The sequence below is a fragment of the Triticum aestivum genome, chromosome 7A, assembly GCF_018294505.1.
Source record: "Triticum aestivum cultivar Chinese Spring chromosome 7A, IWGSC CS RefSeq v2.1, whole genome shotgun sequence".
NCBI classification, from domain to species: Eukaryota; Viridiplantae; Streptophyta; class Magnoliopsida; order Poales; family Poaceae; genus Triticum; species Triticum aestivum.
The window spans coordinates 695549896-695576062 of record NC_057812.1 but is presented as its reverse complement, the minus strand read 5'-3'; the positions used below and the strand labels follow the sequence as shown (position 1 = coordinate 695576062).

The window sequence follows — 26167 nt, the reverse complement described above, 5'->3', positions numbered from 1 at the left end:
GATGGGCGCGGGCGCGGGCGTGGAAGGCGCAACCACGCTCACGTCGGGTGAGCACTCCCCGGAGAGGCGGGAGGCCTGCGGGTAGACGTGGAAGCCGGGGACCGGGTTGCAAGCCGATGCGTAGGGTGAGTCGGGCATCACCATCCGAGGAAACGCCGACGAGCCGGGGCTGGCCGCGGCAACGGCGGCTTGGACGAGGTTATGCTGGCTAGGGTTTACCCCAAGCATGTAGAGCGCCTCCCTCGTTGCTGCGGCGACGCGGGCGTTGGTGAACTCCTGCTGCGCGGCAGCGACGGCGGCGGCCTGCGCAGCGGCCTCATCCCTCGCGTCCGCAGCGTGCCTCCGGCCCTTCCTCTTGGCAGACTCGCTTGCCCGTTGTTTGGGCGTCAGCGCCTTCTTCGGCTTGGTCGCCGCGGCGGTCTTACGCGGGGCACGAGGCTTGCCTTTCCCAGAGGGGGCGACGGCGCCGGACGAGGCGAGGAAGGCGAGGGCCGGCGGCGGCGTCGAGGTCGAGGTCGATGGCGTCCTCCATGGCTGGTCGGGGGGCGGGGGCGCACGCGGGCGGGAGCGTTTTTGGAGAAAATGGGGGGAAATGATGGTGGCTGCCACCGACAGGCGGGCCCGGGGAGAGGAGTAGGCGCGCGGCGTCCGTCTCGTGTCCGCACCGACGCAAATCCGGCTCAAAATTGAGCCTGAAATGGGTCGCCCGCGGACGAAAAATGGACGCGCGTCCGTTTGGGTCGGCGCGTTGGGCCGCCACTTTTGTCCGCGCCGACCAAAACGGACACGGGCGGACGAAATGGATCGCTCCATTGGAGTTTCTCTTAGTCCTTCCTATAGATTTGGCATTAGACATCATCGTCATGGGATGCTGGAGTACATGGATGGTCAGAAATGATAAGATCTTTAAGCAAGTGCCTGCTCATCCTATCAGCTGGACTTCCTACTTGAAAGAAGGACTCTATTATTCAATGCTGAGAGCTAAACAAGTCAAGGCCAACAAGCTTCAGTCCTGAATTAGTAACAATCTGTAGTCCATGATTAATTTTGATAGAGCTGGTATTGGGTGATTTATGATGTATTCTGGACTTCCTTTGTATATACTTTTTTTAATATAATTGAAATACCGTAAAGCAATTCTTCTACGGTAAGAGTTTAAAAAGAAGTCCGTGCATCGCATATGATTGCTTTTACAAAATTAGCACCCTATCGCGCATGTTTATCCGTAGCATGTGTGACAGTAACACACCTCTAGCAAACCATGCAAGACAATGATTCACTTCTGTGTGTGCGATAGTTTTTTTTTGAAGTGTATGTAATTACCTTAACTGTAGTAGTGCTAGTATTGACCAAGTACTGTCGAAAAAGTGCTGGTACAAACCAAAGTTTAAGATCACGGCGAAAATGATTTAGCGGCTGGCTCTTCAAAACGCTACGGCCGCTATGCCATTTAGCGGGAACAGTACATATGCATGTTTGTCTGAAGAAATTTAGGAATTTCAGCAGAAAACAGAGGATTTTCTTGGAAGCAGTGTTGAAAATCTAAGCTACAACCTACAAGTCGTGCAATACCAATAGGCTGACATGCTCTGTTGCTTGTATTGAATCAACAAACGATAGAGATTAAAGAGGATCAGAGCAATCCTGTACCTCCTGGAGATATACTGCGAGTTGGAACCGTGTGAGACTGAGCTATCATTATGGAGTGTGGACACATCGACGTCGTCCTGCAGAGGCCTTCATCGCCGGTCGCAGCGTTGGCGTGACCGCAGCAGTATAGGTTGCGGCTCCTGCCAGGTGCTCTGGTCTCCGCTTTGCTGCCTCGCACATTAGTGCATCCGACTTCCGGCGAAGCAGCCGCCGGCCCACCGAGCGCAGCTGGGAAGAACCGCGCAGCCGCCGCAACAGCTGAGAAGGGAATGGGGATAGCGATGAGTTAGGTTTTCTGGATGAGCTGCTCCTCTGTCCTCTCCATCGGGGCAAATGTGGGCCTGGCTCTTGTTGGGCCTCTGTTTCAGCCCGTCCCAGCGAAATTGCAGCGAGCGCAAATGAGTTTTGCGCCGCTTCGCGCAGCGATCGCGTGATTAGCTACAGATCGCGTTTTTTAAGGCATCGCGTCGCGGGAAGGCTTCCAGCCAGCGATCGCGCAATTTTCATCCGCGATTTAAAAGTTTGGTACAAACCCAAGCAAACCTAAAGAAAAGGTACAAAAAACCAATTACTCGTCGCCATCCACCTTGTTGATGAGCTGTTATGACATTTATTCTTTTTCAAGCTCCCCGTCAAGTGTTGGTGCCTATATATAGTTTCCATCAACCGTGGTTCATAGTGATCATATAGCCAGAATCAGATAACGATAGGATATTCATCCGTTGTGCCCACATAATTTATCTCCGAGTATGCTAGTCATGGCAGATAGTACTCAAGACAATTCCTCTCATTTTATTTTGTTAAAGTCATGTTTTTAGGAAATATGAAATATATATTGGGCCATATGTGCACACTACCACAAATATGTTAATTAGATTTGGGAGGCGTTAGGAAACGATTATCTTGTAGACACTACTCCAAAAGCGGTGAATCAAATGACATTTTTTCTATAAGAATTCAGATGCATGACATCTATTATTCTTTGTTTTTTTTTATTTCTATCACTGTTTTAAATAGCCCGCTATAGCGTTTACAAAAGGTCTTGCGCTAAGAGACTTTGTCCAAACAAATAAACAAACATTTTAAATAGCACGCTATAGCATGCTATAGCATTTGAAGAGGTCCGCCTCTAAGATGCTTAGCGCACTGTTTAAAACTATGATTCCTATCCTATGAAACAAAGAAGACCTTATATGTGTGCAATATTTTTATAGTAGGCTTTGGTACAATTTCCTGTCACTAGCTACATCCTTGCCCGTGAATTTTATTAGACTTAATTTCCTAGGTGTTTTCCATATAGCTGTTTCGGGTGTACTGCAGTAATACGCAGCATATATATGCCAGGTCTCAGTTATTTACATACTTATTAATTTTGGATTTTAGAATTTTACCATTTGTTTCCGTCGTGACAAGACAGTGACCTTCATTTGGAGCCTATGTACGAGCAGTTGTGGCCTTCTCCTTTAAATGAGTGAGCACTGCAAGTTGTTTCAGGTTCTGCAGATTTCCTGACTAATGCAAAAGCAGACCTTGCATTTAAACTGCACATGCACGCATGATCTAAATAAGTAACTTTTCACACACTCTAATATCTTCATTTGCAACGGACACCACAAAGTTTTGCTACAGTAAATACATAATTCCGGGCAGCTTTTTCTCTCTGCTGATCAACAAAGAGTGTAGTCTGCTGCTCGCAAGCACTCTACACTGATAGGAACTTCCGCAAGAGCAAGATAAAATCCTGATATTTTTCACCGCTTTTCACAAGGGGCAATATGTTGTGCGTAGCTTGTCCTTCTGTTCGCAGAAGCATTGACAAGCCACCACCTGGTACCTTAATCATGCCTCCTTTGGCAGTGCACGGTTAGAGTCACTGGAGCTAGATGTTTGCACGGTTTCCGAGAGCCAGCGGAGCACGTCGACCTGAGCGCGCAGGTGCATGGCGTAGTCCATGGCCTCGCGTAACAGAGTGGCCTCGTCGACGGTGGAGTTCCGGCCTCCCGGTATCACCTCCCTCAGTGCCATGGTCCTGCTGCTCACCAGCCTCCCCGGAGTGTCGCCACCACCGGTGCGGCCTGATCTCCCCGAGCACCTCTTATGGCGGCAGCACCTCCTCACGGTCCTCCTACACCTCTGCACCTTGCACGCGCTGGACGCCGGTGCCAAGATGGCCTTGGGCCACCTCGCTCCGCCTCCATGCGCAGCCGCCATGGCGACGTCCACGGAGGACTTGACGGCGCGCTTCCTCTCGTGGAGGCTCATGGCGCCGTTACCGAAGGATGTGCACGTGTGTGCCTGGAGCTGCAGTCCGAGGAGGAGGTTCTTGAGGAAGGCCTGCTTGAAGGACATGGTGCTGGTGTTAGGATCTTTCATGGCTTCTATATCTTGTTTTGCTTGAGAGGAGACAGGATGTACTTGCTGTGGCAAGTAATGTCGATGGATGGATAGGTACCCGACACAAGGGCTCCTGCTGCTTAAATATGACTGTCTCCGGCATCCATGTGGATGTGGTGTCACTAAAAGGCGCCTTGCTTAAAATTATTCCGTATAGTAGGTGTAACATGCTTGTGTCACCGGCAGCTGAATCATAACCTCCCACACATGCACGCATGATCTTTGTCGTTGTTGCCGATAACAACGTTTTGTGCGGTGCATGTTGGTGACTTGAAGCCAAAATGTATACCACCACATACAGTCATATACTCATGACATTAATTGTTATTGCCTTCATATCACAGCTAGACGTGCTCATATTCTTCCATGATGATGGTGATCGCTTTAATTGGGCACGCATGTATATATGAAGGCGTGTCATATTCTTTCATGATAATGATGTGTTGTCTTATGCTACGCATGGAGGTAGAGCCGACAAGTACGACGCCAGATGTTCACAAGCTTAATGTACTCCAAACACATGATGGTAACATAATTACTGGTGATCAGCTGGCTCCATGTCATGATCACACAGAAATCTATTTATATAAAAAAAGAGATTGACAGGCTAACCACAAAAAAGATAATTAGGCTAAAAATTCCCACAATACTCCCTCCATTTCTTTTTAGTCTGCATATAAGGTTTGGTCAAAGTCAAACTTTGTTAACTTTGACTCAGTTTATAGAAAAATATATCGAGATTCATAATATGAAATCAATATTGTTAGATGCATCATGAAATGAATTTGCATACCATATAGCTTTACTATTGTAGATGTTGATATTTTCTCTTATAAAGTTGTTCAAACTTTACAAAGTTTGACTTTGACCAAATCTTATATGCAGACTAAAAAGGAACGGAGGGAGTAATTAGAAGTATCTAACCATTGATTTAATAGACCTTCTTTTTCTTAACAAACCATAGTCGTTGGATATTAATAACCTGGTGGACCTCCTCACGCATCCATACAGGAAAGAAAATCTACCCCTTAGGATCCATCTACTAGGAAAGAAACTACTATCCCCTCAAAAAAAAGGAAAGAAACTACTCACGCAAAAAAAAAAAAAACTCCTCACACATCCAGATGTAAAAAAAACACACGCATCCATACAGAAAAGAAAACCTACTCTTATGTATCCATCTAGGAAATAAAAAAAGGCCATCCCCCTCACGTAGGTACATATCTATACCTACCAGGGAAGAAAATAGATCGAAAGCTATCCTCCTCTCGCCTCCTCTTTTCCTCCCATCCTGGCAGGAAAGATCGATCTGAGGTGCTCTCTTGGATGAGTTCCCAAGCAATTCCCCTAACGCAGCCCTCCGTTCCAAAATAGATGACCCAACTTTATACTAATTAGTACAAAGTTGGGTCATCTATTTTGGAACGGAGGGAGTACCTATCTAGACCTAAGGTATGCGTACAGAAAAGAAAATAGGTGGAAAGGTCTGCCCTTCTCGCCTCCTCTATTACTCCCATCCTACAATGGAAGATCGATCAGAAGTGCTTTGCTGGATGAATTCCCTGGAAATTCCATGATGTTGCCGTTGTCTAGGCGAGGATCAGGGGCTCCGGCCTCAACTCTGATTCTACATGTACAAGCCGCTAACTGGCAATTCTCTGACATATGTCTCCGCATTAACAGGTTATATGATGTTCTGCGTGTAGCGGCACAGAGGATGTGAAGACCCATGACACTACATGAGACTCACTATATACAAAACGTATGGTTTGCCGACGTCAGGGCAAGGTTCCTATGATTCCACCCACCCACACATGCATCCTTAACTTCCTTTTACTCAGCTGGATGAATGAGAGCATGGATGCAACTAGCTACATCACGAAGACTAACTTAGTAAACATGTGCAGATTGGCTGATTCAGATCGGTATGGGGTAAACAGATGTACGCATCATGCCTGTTATTCTTCCATGCACATCCATCACGATATCAGGCAAGACAACTTGCCACATGCCGAGGTATGAGCATACAAACCAGCTGATCGACCTAAGCATCCATACATACATATTACAACTAACACATATCTGCTTTTGACTGCATCATCTATTTTCCTATATTGTATCAAGATATGGAGGCCTTTTAATTAATCCTTGTGCTTAGGAATATCTATATTTTTGTGGTGGATGAAGACGTTCCCGTGCATCATGTGACTGGCCGTTTGGTAGGACAACACACTGGATGGAGGGGTGTCTGCGTCATCTATTTTTCTACATAACAACGTATATCTAGATTTTCATGTATGATTAAACTTTTCCTTTTTCTGAAATCTGCAGCATGTACAGTGGATGAGAAGCTTGGTGCATGATTTGGGGCCTTGTAGGTTGATCGGACAATAAGCTATATGAAGTCTTGAGGAGCCATACAGTTGATAAGAGATGTCACATGATATGTCGTGTGTCCAGACTAACAACGTTCACGCTGGATTGAAGCTCTTCTTTTTAGGTATTGCACACATGAGACTGGAAAAGCAACGTAAGATGGACGGCAATGTTAGTTTGCTGCATCTGAGTTTTCTTATCACGTTCTGCCTGTGGGTTACATCTATGTACAACATATATCTCCTTTTTGTAATTAGCATCACAGCCTATATAATCACTGTAAACACGCCGCCTATTTGGGGTGGCCCTTATTAACATCTGTGAAGTAAAAATTTCATGGAACTAATATATTTTCAATCCTGTGAATCACATGAAAACAATGTTTGCATTTGTTTGAACAAGTACCTTAATAATATATTTCCACTAGAAAAATAGTATGAACTTGATTTCCAAATTCACGCTCTGACGAATATTTAACCCAATAGTATGTGGATGCAGATGCAGATGCTCTTAATAACACTGTTGTTAATGTCCAATTGCCATTTAAAATCTTGGTCGCCCAAAGTTACTACTAGAGCCTCCATTTCTCTCTTTGAAGGTGTGAAATTTTATCAACTAGATGATACCCCGCGCATTGCTGCGGGATCTCTTTGCTAGCATTAAAAGTGGCATAAAAAACCTAATAGAACCGAAAGTCAGCACTATACATTCCAAGGTGAATCACAACAAAGAGAACAGTTTTCCCGCAGGTAGTAGACTGGGTCTTGTGGATGTATGGCCAAAGTATAGATATCAATATTCGATCGTTTTGTATGACCAATGCTTGAGTGCCAACAACATTTCTATGAATTGCGCCAAGTTAGTGTATCAAAGTATCAAAGTGTGGAACAGTGCCTTGATACTAAGAAAGACTTACTCTATTTTATTTTTCCTTTGAACTATTGGAGTAGATTTCCAATTACCATTGATTAAGACATCATCACATAGCCTCTATGGAGCTCAAAAGATTAATCAGGCGAGTAACTTTTACAATTCTGAAGATATTTGACAAAAATGAACATGAAAACAAACCTATTGACGCCAACCTACTTCCATTGTTCTCCATCAAGTACAATTGTTCCTTTTTCATGGGAAATGCGGTAGTTTTCGGAATAGAGACTGCTTGATACATTTGTTGGTTGAAAACACAAGTAATAAAACATGTGTTAAATATTGTACTTTTCACAATTGATGAAGAAACCACTCTGTTTGGAAAATATCAGGTTTTGTTGAATCTCCTATTTTCATCATCAAGCATAAGTTGCAAAGGTATATCTGAGATTAATTTAGGAATACTTAATATTATTACTCAACGTAGGTAAGTGCACCAAATATACGACGGGCATACAGCCACAAGTTATGATACAACGGCAGTACATATTGTAAATAAAAAAGACATCGCTCCAGCGATACCCATAGGACTTATCTATCTTCGAAAATGCGGAGAACATACCTCATCTTCCATAAATCATATCTGCAGCTTACACTTGTGTACAAAGAACTACATGTGCCATAAACATTCAAATGATCGAACAAATAGGAAATCAAGATTTTGCCCAAGCCACACACAACCAAAAGCCATTACATAGGGTACATGCATAGAACAAAAATGGTAATTTAATTTTTGATGGATCTGTAACAATGTCTTGCCTGAAATAACATGTAGAGAAGTACAGGTCCTTGAAAGTGTAGTTATCCTGTATGGATCTGTAACAATGGCAAGCCTGCAAACAACATAAAGAGAAGTAGAATTCAACGAAAGTACAGTTATCCAAATAGCAGATCAAGATGAGCAATGGTACTGGCTCATATATCATCACAAAAATTATTATCATTCACCGTGCGTCCTGCAGTTTTTAATTCTTACAAAATATAAAAACAATTCAAAACTGTAGACAATTAGGTTTGTAGGGCGAAATCGGACCGCTTCTTCCCATGGCTAGGGGCAATGTAGACGCATCCCCAGCCTTGGTGGCTCCTCCTTCTCATGGCTCAATTGAAAGAGATGAATGAACCTAAAGCTGAAACGATGGACCTGTAGAGCAGTTTCAGCAGAGAATTTTAATAGTGGTGGAGAATTATTTCCGATCAAGGTAGAAGGAAGACGAAAGGAAAAGATTTGTAACCTGTTAATAATTGTCGTTGCTATTTACTTGGATTCCTATATGAACTCGTGTTTATTAAAAGCCATAATAAAAAGTTAAGTGGGGGAGATGAAAAACTGATGTAGGACGCACTGCAGTGGGATTATTTTGGCTCGATCAGTCAATGGGTTACGGCTGCAACTGAAGGCAAGCGAGGCTAATTCGATCGGTTGTGTGCAAAGAATACGATCATTTTTATAAGAACAAAAATACTGAAGACAGAAAAAATCCCGAAGAGTACACAACCTGTCGACGTACTCACGAAGTTTGCTACCCTTGCCGCAAACCCATGGCGGACACGCATGAGCAAAACTTCCTAGTACTATGCAGTAGCTCAACTTGCCAAGAGCATGGCTACTATTACGTCAGGTGCAGGTGGCTCACCATCCGCAGATACATCACCTCCGCCTGTTGACTAACCAAAAAATTAATTAGTCATCATGGAATCAATGAACCAACCAACGATCTGTGGTTGATGACTGGACTCTCTATGGCACCGAGTAAGGGCGACGTACCAGCAACTCGTGTGCCGCTAGACACCGTTGTTGTCGAGGCCGAGGTACTTGACGGCGACCTGCTGCGGAGTGGGGCTGGGGCGAAGGCCGCCGTCGACGGAGTCCCCCTAGACGGGGCCAAAGCCGACCTCAGAGGAAGTTGGAGGTGGATTTGCGAGGGATTTACAGCTCGTCAGGGGAGTGAATTGCACAAAACCACCACATTTGCGGCTAGGTTTGCAGAAAACCACCAAGTCGCTAATCCGCTGCAAAAAACACTTCATTAGCAATAAACTTGTTGCAAAAAGCACTGATCAGGTGATTTAACCCATTTAATCATTTTCTGACAAGTGGGGCCCGGTTGTCAAGAGCTGACTTGGCAAACAAATGGCATACACACCCCTGGATCCAAAAATAAAAAGCAATCAACCCCCTTGCTCTCAATACCCCTGCTCTCGATCCCGCTGGCTCTCGTGGCCGCGGCAGAAGCCCACCCGCCGCCTGCGCGTAGCCGCCACAACGGCATCCTCACTAGAGAAGGGCAGCAGCGGCACCCTCAGCGCGGTGGCGACGGGAGTGCTCGGCCCCGCGGCTGCTAGACGCCGTGCAAGCAGCGGCAACAGCTCCACGCCGCTCCTCCCTGGCTCGACGCCGTGCCCGAAGCAGCAGCTCAGAGCAGTTGGGGACGCCGTGTGGTGCACCACCACCAGGGGCTGGGCGTGGCTCTCTTGGACGGGGGCTCCACGACGGCATCCTCCTCCTCCTCGTGGTGGCCGCGCTGCCGCTCTGCGCCGCCCAGAGCCCCATCTCGCAGCCCCCATCGCCCGACGCGCCCACCGCGTCCCCGCTCCTCCGCCCCGACGCCAACGGATCCGCCTCCCCTTCCATATCCCCCTCCGCAGGGTCCCTCGACAAGGACAAGGCGCCGGCGGCATCCCCTCCGTGCCCATCGAGACGTCCCCGCTCCCTTCCCCCGCTGTGGCCCCTTCCTACGCGCACTCGCCGTCGCCGTCTCGTCCTGCACTCCGCCGCCGCGCCCGCCCCCTCCCCTGCTGCTGACAAGGAAGGAGACGACGACGACGCCGATTACAACAAGAAGAAGGGCCAGGCCCCAGTAGGTTAGGGCGGTGCCGACGGGTTAGGTGAGGTGGCCGGAGCCGGAGGAAGGTCAGTCGCGCAGGGGAGATGAAAGATGGGTCACGAGCGCAAGGGAGGGGGAGGGATGGGTGGGGGTCTGATTGCTTTTTTATTTTAGATCCAGGGATGTGTATGTTAATTTTTTGCCATGTCAGCACCTTACAATTGGGCCCCAGTTGTCACAAAGCGATCAAACAGGACAAATCACCCGATCAGTGTTTTTTGCAACGAGATTATGCGGATCGCGGTGATTTTTGCAACGGATTAGCGACTTGTTGGTTTTCTGCAAACCTAGCCGCAAATGTGGTAGTTCTGTGCAATTGACTCCTCGTCAGGGTGAAGGCTTGCAGCCTTTGTCATCGCCGCCGTCCGCCAAAGGTCCTCCAAGGAGAGAAATCGTAATTTCATCACCGAGCGCACCACGCCGCACCGGTTCATTACCGAGCGCACCCCGCCGCACCGGCCCTGGCATAGGACGTACCTCCTGCTCCATTTCTCGTAGCAGCCGCCACCACCAGGCCTGAAGCACACGAGGTGGCCCATGTATTCGGACCAGTAGCTCAGGAGGACCTTCAAACCATGGACTCAAGCACCGTGCCAAGAAGGGGAACATAGCACGGGTGACCCCAGGAGAATCACAGACGGGAGCCAAGTCGGTGGTCCTACCGGAGGGGAGTGAGATGATCTCGGCCGCCACGCCGGACTGTACATAGGGGAAGGGGAGTCGATGGGCTCGGCTGAATCGAGGGAGAGAGAGGCACATTCTGTAGTCTGTTCTACACGAGACGGGCAACCTTTGATGGTTCTCCACTGTAATAAGGTGGTAACCGAAGCATCACAACATTGCATTGTGAGCCTGAAGGTGAAGAATTCAGGGCAATTAAACTCAGAGATGGAAGAAGAGCAGTCATGAAAAGTGGGTGGCGTAGGTGAATGTGACATTTCCGTTTTAAAAAGAGAGAGATTAGGTCCTCTTGGAAATGAGCCGATTGGTCGGTGTTTGGAAATAAAAGCTGATGTGGCATGATGATGATGTGGACAATGTGCATGTTGAGAGAATTGCTAGTAGTGGGGATCAACTTCTTAAGAATGTAAGATGTAAGATATGTTATTGCATTGTTTTGGTTGTAAGTTATGCATGGAGTGACATGGAAAATCGTGAATGGACAACCTCTTCTAATAATAACATACAAACACCATGGTCCTGAATTTGCCATCTATTTACTATACCTACAACTCCTTTAATTAAATATCTATATGTAATAATATATGTTTACGATGTCTCACCACTAGCCACACAAAAGCACGGGTTGGGGATGTCCTTCATAGAAGTATCCACATAATACAAAATTATTGGGTAAATACAGAATACTATTAATTATTTCAAGCAACCGCGATGAGGTCTACCTCTGCATATGCACAAAAGGTGCAACTTATATTCTGGCATCAAGGGGCGGCTACAATAGATGTTATCACTAATTTAATTCATTTTCTGCATCGTTCTACTTATTTACTGAAGATAAAGTGTGTACTCGGTGCTTGAGCCTGACTTCATTTAGCTCTTTGTGTTAGCAAACCGATTGCACCCAATGAGAAAACATACTGCAACGAGTGGTATATTTTTCAGAACAATGAAAACTTGAATATGGTTGGAATGACTCATATAAGCAGCTGAGGACCTGAAAAAAGTGTGATTGCTTCAATGTATTTTGTGCTCAATACTTCAATGTATTTTGTATGAACCTTACGTATATCGATTTTTTTTAATATTTAGAAAATATCAATACCCCGTTATTTGGTGATTGTACGAAACAATATATGAAATAATAGTGTTCTTTAGCTCACAACAAAGATACCATGATATTTTAAATATTTCTCTTGGACTATCCAGAAAAAAATCTGTTCGTGTTAGGCTTACATCATAATGTAATACCAACAACTGAATGCACTTAAGTTGTGTTGATCTAGAAAATGCACATCATATGCATTCTACCAAGTGATATTATCACTAAGATAATTCAGTTTTTCCATTTTGTGTAGTTTAATTACCAGTTGGTGTATGGAGAAACAAATATGACATTTTGGTTGAATAGAACTTTTGAATCATGAATTAGATATTTTGAGAAAAAAAATGTGTTCTGTGATCTATGCATGTCATCAATATGATAGACCAATAATAGATTATCCAAAGTAAATCTTCCATTTATGTATGTTTGGGAGACCAAATGTGGCATGACTTAAATTAAGGCTCCGATCATATTTCTTCTCCTCACTGATAACTTTAGACTATTGAACTATGTATGATGAGTTTCTGATGTAGATGTAGTACAAGAACAAAAATAGTTTGACATGAAAAAAAATTGTTCCATTATTACTGTTAAATAGTGGAACACAATCTATGACACATATACATTATATATATTCTCAAGATAAATCAAATCATAGCATTCTAAGTCAAACTTACAGGTAGAACTACATGCTATCTTATAAATGTATTTGTCTCACATATTCAATATAAATATCTAAATGATAAGTAAGAGCGCCACGGTGTTTCATTATAACAGGACAAGATGTTAGCATAAATGTGCTAGCATAGAGGAGGAAACAATTGGCACACTGAAATTCACAAGATCCAAATGGTATAGCTTTTTTAGATGACCTATTTATTTACTCAATGATCACACAAAGGGATACCTTTGTAGACAAAATTGGCCTATTTCTCTCTCAAACTTTGGTATAGAATTCGGAATTTGCTTGCAATTATGGGTTCCATCCTTCGAGCGATTTCTAGATGGGATGTGACATTGTGCGAGTGACTAAAAAGAAGTTCATGGTGAATTATGCACTGATTATGCATGTGTACAACTACATTGCCAGATAAATTAAGGAGGCGGCCATGCACAATACGATAGTTCAAACGACAGATAGTGGAAAAGATAAAACAAATGATTGGGTGTGCTAATGGAGGGGTAGATTGTAATAGTATATGGGGACTATCCAGTTTCACATGACACGTAGAATTACACATTGACATATGTGTTCTTACTCAGCATACTACGCGTATGGATTATTAAATTTCATATACAACCTTGGGAAAGTAAAATAATTCTCTTGCAACCAGCCACCAAATTTCATATTTAGTTCAAGTTTATGTTTTCCATCCATGGGAACTTGCAACTCTTATTCTATTTCTTTGTTGGAACAAAAATATACAATTGAAAAAAATTAAAAAAGTATATCATACCATCTATCCTTTAAAGATGCTGCCATTATTTACACAAAACCGAATAATATGATGTCATTACTAAACTGTGTAAAGTTCTAGCCCGCGCATCGAGCGGGCCACTTTGCTAGCTTGCTTGAAAAGTTGAAAGAGTTATGCTATATACGCACGTTGGAATACAGCACAACACATGCCCACCATTGCTGGTACGCTGACATCTCAATGTCTCATCATCACACATTGCATGTGCGTTTACTACGTGTATTATCATTGTGTGTTGTCGTTTGCTCTTTGCTTGACATTTAGAGATATTAAAACTGAGCACTTTTCCATCCCTCTCAGGTCATCAGCCTTTTGAGCCGTCGGATCTCGCCCTCTACACATTCTTGGCCGTGAGATGCACTTCTAATCCCGCATGGGTGTAGTGAAGTGGATTGGGCTGCTGCTCCCGTAACAAAATCCAACCTTTCTTGTTAATTGGGCCAGCTTACCATTGCGTTGTGCCGACTTGGGCTTGCTGGGTTCTACTTCTCTCATCTCCCCCCGTGGCGGCAATGGGGTCCAAGGCGGGGAGGGCCTCGCTATGCGATGCGACGCCACACGGCGATCCCACCTCACCAGTCTGGCATTCATGGGATGCGGGCAACGAACCGTCCCTTCATTTGAGTACAGAGTTTGAGGAAATAAATCACCATTGGTGACAGCCTCTAATTGCGATCAAAGTGTGCCACTCACGGATGGCATTGTTTGCATGCCGGTTACCGTGACGCTCAGGCTCTTCCTTTACTCCAGGCGTATACATATAGTCGCACTGTTCCTTCCCCACCCCTTCTTTACGTCGGCAGTGGCGTCTCGGGCAGCCATTGTTGAGCCCCTCTTCATAATGGATTCATCATTCGTTATTACTGATGCTGTTATTTCTTCTCCCAGCTTGATGCGCCTGCTCTAGGTCGACGGATTCGACACAGATCTTCTTGGTTTCCCTCTCCCTTGCTGCAGATTCCCCTTCTTGCTACCTTCCCTCTTTTGCACAATTAGTTATGGGTTCTTCTTAGTGTTGATCTCTTTCTCTTCCAATTTGATTCAAGTGGTGTCAATGGTTGGGTTGGCGACTGGTTATTCAGTTGGCTGAAGGTATACTAATGCTGTTGATTTCCATTGCCTAAAGGCCAAGTTAGTATCTGTGTAAACCTGTGTATACGTGTCTATTATTCCTACAATATCATGGCATTTTCAATGCATATTATTTACTGAAATAACTCCACTGCCTATGGACGCGACAATTGGCAGCACTGTTGAACGGAGGAGGCATCTCAAGTTCGTTGTCTACAACAGTCCAATCCTGCGATGCATGCTTTTTTTATTTGGGATTGGAGTTACAAGAGGTACTGATTTATTATTTTCCATCTGGGTTCACTGTTCTTTGTAAATTATAAATCTAGCTCCCAACTCACTAATTAATGCATAAGGTTGGTCAGCGCCTTATTATCCTTAGATTTTTTTTACTATTATCCTCAGATTTTTTTTGTTTAGTAATGTTCTATTTTTGCAAAATTGCTTACTAGTAACCAAAGTAAACAGGTTACTTGTGTGATGTTTCGAAGATAATATTTTCCATACAGTAGATTCATAATGGAATCTTCATTATATAGTTACTTATTGTTGACTCAATGTAATTGCTACTACCATCATCATCCGTTTTCTATCATTTTATCATTTCTTTTATATTTAGATGTCCTTCTTTGTGTAGTTGCTACAGTGGCCGTGGGTCAGATAATTAGTTCACCTGTACTGTCATACATCATACCGTTATGTTTTACTCCCTCCGTCCTGAATTATTTGTCGCAGGTATGGATGTATCTATATGTATTTTAGTTCTAGATACATCCATTTTTGCAACGAGTAATTTGGAACGGAGGGAGTAGTATATATGCATTAAGGATATGTGATTGCTTATGCGACAGTTTACTTTCGTGAAGGCGCACGGCAATAGTGACGATCCACTTTTATTGTGATGATGTGAGGTGGTGCAAATGGCTCGATGAAGCAAAAAATGCGCAAGAAAACGAGGTGCTGTTACTTTGCCCATTCTTCAATATCCCACACAGAATATTCTCTGGCTTCATCTCATATAGGGGATGTCGCAAGTTAAAAGACAAATATTTTCTCTCTTTCATCAGTTCATGTGCCATGTTCCCTTAACTCTGTTGCTGCACAGGTGGATTCCGTAAGTTTAAATGAAGCTGCCCACTAAGCACATCACTTCCACAAGTTGGTTATCTGAAGCACCTTTTTAAATTTCTGCTGGGTACGTATTAGAGTAGTAGAGAAAACGAATAAACTCTAGAATCACCACTGCTTGGTGTCCTATAAGTATGAATGATAAATCATTGTCATTTCGATATTTTCTACATTCCATTTTTTGTACACTAAATATCTGTATATACCTTGTCTTAACTTGTACTTTCGGATGATTTCCATCTAAAGATGTCAGACTACTTCATGTGAGTATGAATGATAAATCATTGTCATTTTGATATTTCCTACATTTTGTTTTTTGTACTTTCGGATAAATTTCATCCCACGATGTTCTGTGACAATATTGTTTCCACTTGTTCTTGCTTAAAGATGCTTACCACATAACCAGGCTTCTCATCTTTTGGTTTGTCTTTTTAGACGTGTGCAGTTAAGCTATCTGGTTCCAAATTCCATCAGGAAGTCCAAATAATAACAACTTTGATACAATGTGTGGAGGTAGTGAAAGAAGCATACGTTCCGATCTTTGTGGAAAACATTATCTACTACAAGATAATGCATTGCATCTTTGTAAATAACACTTCAGTTGGGATGATATGTTATTATTATTCTGGAAATGAAAACCCTATATTCTTATCATGTTGGTTAAAATACTATTTGGTAGATACTTCTGCTTTAGATTTATATGGTTACTTTTGATACTGACATAAACATATTTTTTTTATCTTCATGCTTTGATATATTTACTAAATTCCTAGCATTCTATCATCATAACGGATGGGCGTAGCAACACGCGCCATCAATGATCTAGTGAATACATGATGGGCAAGTATGATACGAGATGCCCACAAGATCTTGCAAAGTCCAAAGCCACGGCTTTACGCCGATAATAGGTACTGGCGCCCACGCGCTGCCTGCCCGGGCCTGGCCCAACAAGGCCGATGTGCCCGGTTGCTAACAAGACTGCTTGGGGAGGTGGCCCTCTCCAGGATTCAAACTCGAGGCGTTGCTTTAACGTACAGCTGCGCACAACCACTAGAACTATTCGACTGTAGTGACTGATAGAAGTGCCAACATTATAAGGACATTTGGGCGTGCTATTTATTGTATGTGTACACCATCACTTAGTATTTTGAATTATTTTTAAAAAATTATGAATTTAAATAACTTCATCTATTTACAAAAAAGTTCATCGAATTTGAAAAAAAGTTCATCAAATTTGAAAAAAGTTCATCGAATTTGGAAAACGGTTCATCAAACTTGAAAAATAGTTCATTGATTTTTTTTGAAAAAATCATCAATTTTGAAAAATGTTCACAGATTTTGAGAAAAGTTCATTTGATTTGAAAAAATTTCATCGATTTGAAAAAGTTTCAAAGATTTCCAGAAAGGGTTCATGAATTCTAAAAAAGTAATTTTTTTGAAGAAAAATCACGAATTGTGAAAAAAGTTCATCAAATTTGGAAAATAGTTCATCGATTTGACAAAAGTTCATCAATTGTTTTTAGAAAAATCAAATAAAATAAAAAAGTTAATCAAATTTGAGCAACAAAATCACAAAACTTTCAAAAGATCATCATTTAAAAAAAAATGTTCGTGCATCCGAAAAAAGAAAAATAAGAAAAAATAAATGTAAACAAATTAAAAGAGAAAGAAACATGAAATAAAAACATCACAAAAAGCGTCTAGAAAAAACAAAGAACGAAAAAAAACCTGCTGGTAACTCTTTGCTTGCACTTGTCCAAGACAACAATGAACTTTTGGATGGTAAAAACTATGAAGTCTCCTTTCACTACTCACAATGAGTATGTAGGCAACAATATCGGAATATTTTTGTTCTTGTAGTTTCCAAACCAGTTTACTGAAGATATTGCAAAACCATGTGATGGGTGCCAAACAAATGAAAATTAAAGTAATTGGCCCTAACTACTATGATAGACCAAAAGTTTTCCTCAAAATGGTGAAGGTTGGGCGGACTGTCCTCACAAGGGGTTGGACTAAATTTGTGCGTGCCTTCATCATGAAGGAGGGCAGGATATAGGCCTTCTGCTTCTTCACCTGGACCAACAACCAAAATATATTTCGTCTGTCTCTCTTCCGCTCCTTAATGCTACTGCTGTTCTTGTTTTAATTTGGTGCTTTTGTAATGGTTTTTCTATTTGGTTCTTTTGAATGCTTGAATATATGCTTCTGTGATGTGAATTATGCAAGGTGGTTGTACCTATGCAAATTGGGCATGTATGATAGACATGAAATATGTTGATTATCTTCTTTTGAATTCAAATTATAAAGAATTCTAAACCGTGGAAACTAAATTATAGAAAATAACTAATTGTGGTTGTCATTACGGTGCACATGGTTTTAGAAAGAAAAATGTGTGCAACATTCCCCTACAATACATACGTTTCTTTGTCACCAAACATGTGAGATGGTCGACGTATCGCAAATGGTGCGCTATTGCAAAGAGTGTGTGATAGGCTACCTTATGGCACAAGCTTAGCTTATACAAAACATGTGCGATTGGTAGACACTACACACGTTTAGCTGTTAAACATGTGTGATGCGTGCTGCATCACAAATCGTGTGCCCTAGTATTGTGTGTGATAGGCCCCTCCGTTGTTGGCCGCATCACCAATGTTGTGAAACAACATAGCATGTGTGATAAGCCCATATGTTCTTGACAATGAAATATCTGGGACATTGGATGCTTTGTAAACGATTTTTTCTTGCTTCCTGTGTGTGATAGGCCCGTGCATCGCATATGATCGCTTTTACAATATTTTCTGCATCCTAGCACCCTATCACACATGTGATACACCCCCTATAGCAAACCATGCAAGACAATGATTCACATATGCGTGTACGATATGTTTTTTTAAGCGTATGTGATGACCTTAAAAGTACTAGTGTTAGTATTAACCAAGTACAATAAGCTCACTTGGTTGAAAAAGTGATGGTACAAAATCAAGCAAACCTAAAGAAAAAGTACAAAAAACCAATTACTCATGGCCATCCACCTCGTTGATGAGTTGTTATGACATTTATTTTTTGGCGACCTCCCCATCAAGTGTTCGTGCATATATATATCAACCGTGGTTCATAGTGATCACACAACCAGAAGCAGATAAAGATAGGATACACATCCATCGTGCCCACACATTTTATCTTCGAGTATGTTAGTCATGGTGGATAGTACTTAAGACAATTCCTCTCATTTTATTTTGTAGAAGTCATGTTTTTAGGAAATACGAAATATATATTGTGCCATATGTGCACACTACCACAAGTATGTTAATTAGATTTGGGAGGCGTTAGGAAACGATTATCTTGTAGAAGCCACTTCAAAAGCGGTGAATCTAATGACATTTGTTTTCCTATACGAATTGAGATGTATGCCATGTGTTTTCTTTGATTTTTTTATTTCTATGATATTCCTATCCTATGAAACAAACAATACCTTATATGTGTGCACTATTCTTACAGTAGGCTTTGGTACAATCTGCTGTCACTAGCTCCATTTTTGCCTGTGAATTTTATTAGACTTAATTTCCCAGCTGTTTCTGGCGTACTGCAGTAATACGCAGCATATAAATGTCAGGACTCTGTTTTTTTTCCGTGAAAACTCAGTTATTTACATATTAATTTTGGACATATTTTTACCATTTGTTTCCATTGTGACATGACAGTGACCCCTGTTGTCATGCATTTTCACTTGGAGCTTATTTACGAACACTTGTGGCCTTCTCCTTTAAATCTTGTTTAGAGGAAAAGAGCACCAGGCTTCAGTTCCATGTGGATGTGGTGTCACTGAAAGGCGCCTTGCCTAAAAATATTCCATATAGTAGGTGTAACATGTTTGTGTCACCGGCAGCCTAATCATAATCTCCCACACATGCACACATGATTTTAGTTGTTGATGATAACAACGTTTTGTGCAGTGCCAGATCCGCATGTTGGTGACTTGAAGCAAAAATGTATACGACCTCATACAGTGATATGCTCATGACACTAATAGTGATTGCCTTCATATCACAGCTAGACGTGCATGCTCATATTCTTCAATGATGATGGTGATATCGCCTTAATTCGGCATGCATGTATATATGAAGGCCTGTCATATTCTTCCATGGTAATGATGTTGATGATGATGTGTTGTCATATGCTACGTATGGAGGTACAGCCGACAAGTACGACTCCCAATTCTCCAAACACATGTTGGTAAAAAAGTTACTGGTGATCAGCTGGTTCTGCACCTGTCATGGTCACACAGAAATGGCTTGAAAAGTTACAAAGAGAGTTTGGCTATATACGCGCGTTAGAATACAGCACGACACATGCCCACCATTGCAGATACGCTCACATCTCAACGTCTCATCATCACACTGCATGTGCGTATACTACAAGTATTATCATTGTCTGTTGCCGTTTGCTTTGCGAGGCATGAATACATGATGGGCAAGTATGATATGAGATGCCCACAAGGTATTCCAAAGTCTCAAGAAAATGATGATGATAACAAACATAATCACGGAGCTGGCTCCCGTGCTATGGTCACCGGCACCGAAAAAATGGCTTTCGAAAGTTGGAGACGTGGGAGCTCGGGGGAGGGGGGGGGGGGGGGGGGGGGAGGTACAGACAAGACGTGCGCATTTGGAAGCGGGGAACATGAACAAGATGGGTATGTGTTGACCACGTGCATGTGACGGGTACAACGCTGCCGTAGACCATATGGTCAGCTAGCTTGAACAGTTGGAGGACTTTAGAAGACATTCCGATGTTGGTATGTCTTAAACGACCAAATAACTTGTGTGTTTTTTAGAGGTACACATATTCATGTGTTTTATTTTGAAATTGCATATACATGTGTATTAGGGCTAAGTGTATATGTGCAACTTTTCTTGACTATATTCGAAATTGCATCCTCACCGCACTCATGTTTCTCGAGGTTTGCAAAGATTTCAATTGTAGGGCAAAGTTTGTTTACAACTAATGATTTGACTAGCCCATATTTGGCATAACCAGTTCTTACAAAAACTAGTAGAGATAAGCCAAGTAGTTTGTTTTTAAACCAATTAATAGCTAATACTTTGTGCTAACCCATACAATAGTAAAAAAACTTCCCCATGAAAGTAACCATGCTCTTAGTCTGCTAGACCCAAGAAGAGTCTTGTTCCTCTTATTCTGGAGTCTCTTGCTAACTCTGCTCGTCTCGTGCATCGTGGACCATATAGTAATGGTGCAACCGACTATGCAGTTCAAGATAATGAACAGCTACAAGCAAATCTTTTCCTAATACCTCCCAAATCTAACATATTTGTAGTAATGTGTGTGTGCTATAATGTACGTTCTATATTTTGTTGAAACATGACTTTAGTAGAGTTAAACTGAGGACAATTTTTTTGAGGAGTAATGTATCCAGAGTGGTTAGCTCACTTGAGATGAATAACCCATATGTATCTTTCTTCACTCTATTCCTTGCTAGGTGATCATTACAAATCAGGGTGGATGTGAGCTATATATACACTTGTGTGGTGAATGGGAGCTAGGAAAAAACAAATGCAGTAATAATTCATTGCACTGTTATCACACCATCTGCCTTCATGGTCTAGCTATTATTTGGATACATCATTATTAACATAATTATATAACATGCATAACGTAGGAGGTTAAATTTCAGATATCATAATACGGAACAAATGATAAGTTATTTGAAACTATGATAACAAACAATGAACACATGTATTTGTTTATTTTTCTAACTTCATGCAGATGGGTAGATGTTTTTTGTTCTGTGTGAATTGGGATGTCGAATCCTTTTTTTGAAAGTAAGTGGTGTCTTTTTATAAGCCAGGACTTCGAATAGATCTTTACCATCAAATTTTGTATGTATCCTTTTTCTTTGTTTAGAATGGATCAATGGAAGACAGAACGTGATTATTCTTATGCATCTCTTTCCTTCTTTTTTTCCAAACGGAGACGGCATATATTGTTGAAGGAAAACTTGATCATGTGTGATGATGGCCTTTTTTTAAAAAGGATCCTTGTTATTGTGACTTAATCAAACTAAAAACAAAAGAAGCTAAAAGAAAGTGTTTGCATAAATCTTAGCGTAAAATTGACGACATAGAACTTAGATGGACAATACTTAGAGCACATCTAAATGTACTTTAGCAAAACTGTTAAAGGAAAAACATCACGATGGCTCTTTTCTTGTAGCATGATGACTCTTGAAGGCATATATTGTCGTAGAAAAACTTGGTCACGTGTGATGATGGCCTTTTAAAATAAAATCACGATGGCTCTTCTCTCGTAATCCTTTTTTCGAAAGTACGTGGTGTCTTTTTATTAGCCAGGACTTCCAAAAGATCTTTACCATGAAAATTTGTACATATCTGTTTTTTTCTTTGTTCAGAAAGGAAGAAAGAAGTGATTATTCTTACGTATCTTCTTACCTTTTTTTTTCAAAACGGAGAAGGTATATATTGTTGAAGGAAATTGATCGTGTGTGACGATGGCCTTTTCTATATCTATATCTATACCTAATATTAAAGGGTGGAACCTTTCATAGTTCTCCATACGTCATCTATTTATATCCGTTAATTTTATGTTAATCATGAAGATTTGATGGCTGAGATTTAAAAATAAATTTACACACGTACAAGGAAAAAAAACATTGCAAAAAAAAAAGCCCCAGGCCCGTAACATGGTTTCAACTTTTTGAGTTGTGTAAGTATTTGGATTGGACTCTATGCAATCAGTATGCTATAAATAAAGTCCTCGCATATAAAAATAATAATCTATAAATGAAGAAGAAAAGCTGTACCGAGAAAACAAAAGAACGATCCAATCGCTGTAGATACGTGCATATGTGTCTGATGAAATTAATCGGCAAGATCAACTAGCTTTTTAGGCCGTACTACATGGCGACGTGGCACAGGCATGGGCAGCCACCGCCAGCGCTGCTGCCGCCGATGGTGGTCGACAAGCCATGGTACATGTACAAGCATGTCCCGGGAGAGCATAGGACGAGGTTCCCAGGGCCGATCCCGGCGCTGCGGATGGGCCCGCGCCTGACTGGCAACGGTGGCTTCAGGATGAACACCACCAGAGTCGAGCGCGTCACCATGATCAAGCTAGATAAAGGCGCGCGCCCTTACCAAGTGGCCACGCCGGTACCGGGCAACGAGAGCCGCAGCAACACCAGCATCATGAGTCCATGATCACCAGAGGTCACCGTCGCAAACGCCGCCAGGACATCTTGCTGGACACCGGGGAGGAGGACACCGGAAAGGCTCCCCGGGCTTCCTCTCGTTGGAGGCAAAGCACAGGAAGCTGTCGGCCTTCTGTTTCACCCTCTGCGGCATCGTGTTCTGGCTGGCGGTGGTCGTCATGGGTGTGGCCGTGCTCACCGTGTACCTCGTCTACCGCCCGCAGCCGCCGAAGCTCCGCGTTACGGATGTGTCCCTGAATGCCGGATATGTGGATGAGCTGAACGTCCACGGCGGCCCGGCCCGCGGCCTCTCGCTCAACGCCGACCTCAGAGTGCTGATCGCCATCATGCAGCCAGTATCGATCAACGATTCGTTGGTCTATCCTGGTTGTGAAAGTTTGATCAGCCCTTCCATGATCGTGCATCCATAGAATAGTCCCACCTCGCTTCATTAGATCGAAGCAGACCAGTTTAAATACATGTTGCTTAGGAAATCAAAAAGCAAGCTTGGAAATCAAACAAGTAAAGGGCAAAAAGAGGGATTGATATCCAGATGGAGAGGGAGGCGTGAGGGAGAGAGAAGTTGAGCAGCGGGGGCGGCTCAACGGACGAAGCAAGATGGATAGGGAGGCGTGAGGGAGAGAGAAGCCGAGCAGCGGGGGCAGCTCGACGGACGGCAGTGCTAACCGGCCACATGAAGCAGAGCAAAGTGGCGTCGGAGGGATTTTTGCAGCCTCTGGCTAGCGCTCTCCTTAAAATGAGCTCTACATGCTGCTGCTGACTCGTGTGATTTTTTCTCCTAATTAAACACCTGCATAACCTATGGCCGATCCGAACATCACATACATGTATGTCCTGGCTGATCTGAAACATAAAAAATCTGGTTGTCATTCCAATAATCAATGCATAATCAATCAGGCATATATGAGCACGCATCAAATTAGCCTCATCACGTCTCGCACGTTGGTAGCTCACCTGGTGTGTCCAAACAAAAGGTTTACCACAGACGAACCCTTAATTGTATTGGAATTCTTTTTTAAATATTGGTTTGTTCTTATCTTTTTGTTCCAAACAGTGATTTCACTTTTTTGACTCATCATTTTGTGTTGTTCGACAGTCTTGGATCAGCTTGCTTCTAATCGATCCATTAATAAACATCACCGGCTACAACGCTTTCTCATATGTGAGACTAATTAATATTACTTTTTTCATTTGTTGGAGACGTACTTTAAGGCTAGAGGGACATCAAGCTTGGAGACAACGACTCTGATGCTTGAAGTGTATGGAGTCTGCCTTTATAGGACCAAAATTACCATGGATGCTTTTGTGAAATTAGGCCATGTTGACATCGTAGCCCTTTTAGATTCAAGTGCATTTTAAAAGTCCTTATGTCATTTTAGTATATAATTTCAAAGCTTTTTTTTATCTCTACCACATCTCCATAGCTATTCTTGAGTCTTGACAACGTGTTCATTTAGTAGGAGGATATGACCATATGGGGATAATAGTTTTTCACCCGTTGCAACATACGAGCATATTTTAATTGTACAATTTTGAACAAAAGATTGTAACTTCCACAATTTTCTTCCTCGGTTCCTAGCTCATTTTCCATTTTTTCCATTTTAGTGAAACTCTTGTAGACACGACGACAATTACGTTATGTTTACACAATCACAAGACCAATCATTAGAGAGTAAAGTAGCTTTTTTGCGGGGTGAGTAACCATATTTGTGACTATTTAAGATATGGAGTGCACTAGATTTTTTTTTTCAAAATTATTACCTTCCTCTATCCATATTCATATAGAATTTGTCAAAGTTGGACAAAAGAAGGGCGCTTTGTCAAAGTTGACAAGAAGAAGGTGCGCGCGGTGAAATGAACAAGATTTAACAATTCTTACTAAATTTGAATCTACATCAAAAGTTTCTCCCGTTGCAACGCACGGGCATATATGCTAGTTAATAAAAACATGACGATGGCCCTTTTCTTGTAGCATGAGGATTCTTCAAGGCATGTATCGTTGTAGGGAAACTTGGTCGTGTGTGATGATGGACTTTTAAAATAAAAATCATGATGGCTCTTTTCTTGTAGCATGATGATTCTTGTCTTTACGTGATTCCTTTTCCTATATTATAAGCACTACAATAAAGACACATCCGTGATATTATGACCCAAATAATAACTTTTTTTGTTATGAATGTGACACTTCTATGACAATAATTGTGACAAAAACACGTATTATTATAGATGTGATAGGCTCCTACTTCTATAAAAAAATTATGACAGAAAATAGATTTTTTGTCCTAGACGGGCCGGAGGCGCACCTGCATGATATTCTTTGTGCCGTCAATTACGTAAATAGTCATGGTAGAAGTGAGGACGGAGATTTTTTTTTAAGATTTCTCGGTATACGGTGAGTGGTCGGGCACGAGCGATGCAGAGGTTTACGTGTTTCTCTTATACACATGCGTATATGAGCCCTTCGCTAACTGAATCCGAGTGAGTCGTTTGCCTACAGAAACTGATCGATCGATAAATCCCTCGCACGTACTACGTATTAAGCACAAGCGGTTGATCCCTCACATGTACTACGTATTGAACACAACGATCGATCTTTCTCGGTACGTACTGAAGCGATCGATCCCTCGCCGATAAATGAACCCTAGTGATACCTGCCCTGCTAACTAAACCCGAGCGATTGATCCCTTCGCTGCTTACTGAACCCGAATGATCATTGCGAGCGAGTCTCGTACGCGTACGTAGTTTGCTGGCCCGATCGAGCGATGCGTTCGAGGCGTGAGTTGACCTAACCGGAACAGTCCCCATTGTTAGCTGCCGTGCATCCGATACATAGATTGACTCGAGACCAGCAGCCGGTTGGATCGATCCAACCCAGACGTGTTGACCTAGCTGGTTGGTTGGTTGTGGATTAAAAAGTAAATGAGATTTTTAAAATAAAATGTTTAATAAATTATAAAATGTTCGTGGATTTAGAAAATATTTGTGATTTCATAAAAATATATTTGCCTATTCAAAAAATGTTTGAAATTTTGAAAACAAATGTTCGGGAAATCATAAAGTGAAAATGTTAATGAAATTGAACAAAATTCTGCCAATTTAAATATATTCATGAATGGAAAATATCCTAAAAATTAAAAAACTGTTCAAAAAATATTCTATTCATTCATAAAATGTTCATTGATTCAAAAAATGATCATGCATTTCAATAAAATATTTGTTGAAT

General features: G+C 42.2%; 1 protein-coding gene and 1 long non-coding RNA gene across 2 annotated transcripts; one reads left to right on the top strand and one right to left on the bottom strand.

The window, feature by feature from the left end:
• Positions 1-3215: 3215 nt before the first annotated feature.
• On the bottom strand, positions 3216-4075 carry LOC123154885 (transcription factor IBH1-like 1). The gene has a single exon (XM_044573502.1). The coding sequence runs from the start codon at positions 4021-4023 to the stop codon at positions 3490-3492; it is 534 nt and encodes a 177-aa protein (XP_044429437.1). The 5' UTR covers positions 4024-4075; the 3' UTR covers positions 3216-3489.
• A 1409-nt stretch (positions 4076-5484) lies between these two features.
• On the top strand, positions 5485-6680 carry LOC123147619 (uncharacterized). The gene is made up of 3 exons (XR_006473349.1): positions 5485-5832; positions 5952-6060; positions 6203-6680. It is a non-coding gene; the product is annotated as an uncharacterized lncRNA (long non-coding RNA).
• The last annotated feature ends 19487 nt before the right edge of the window (positions 6681-26167 follow it).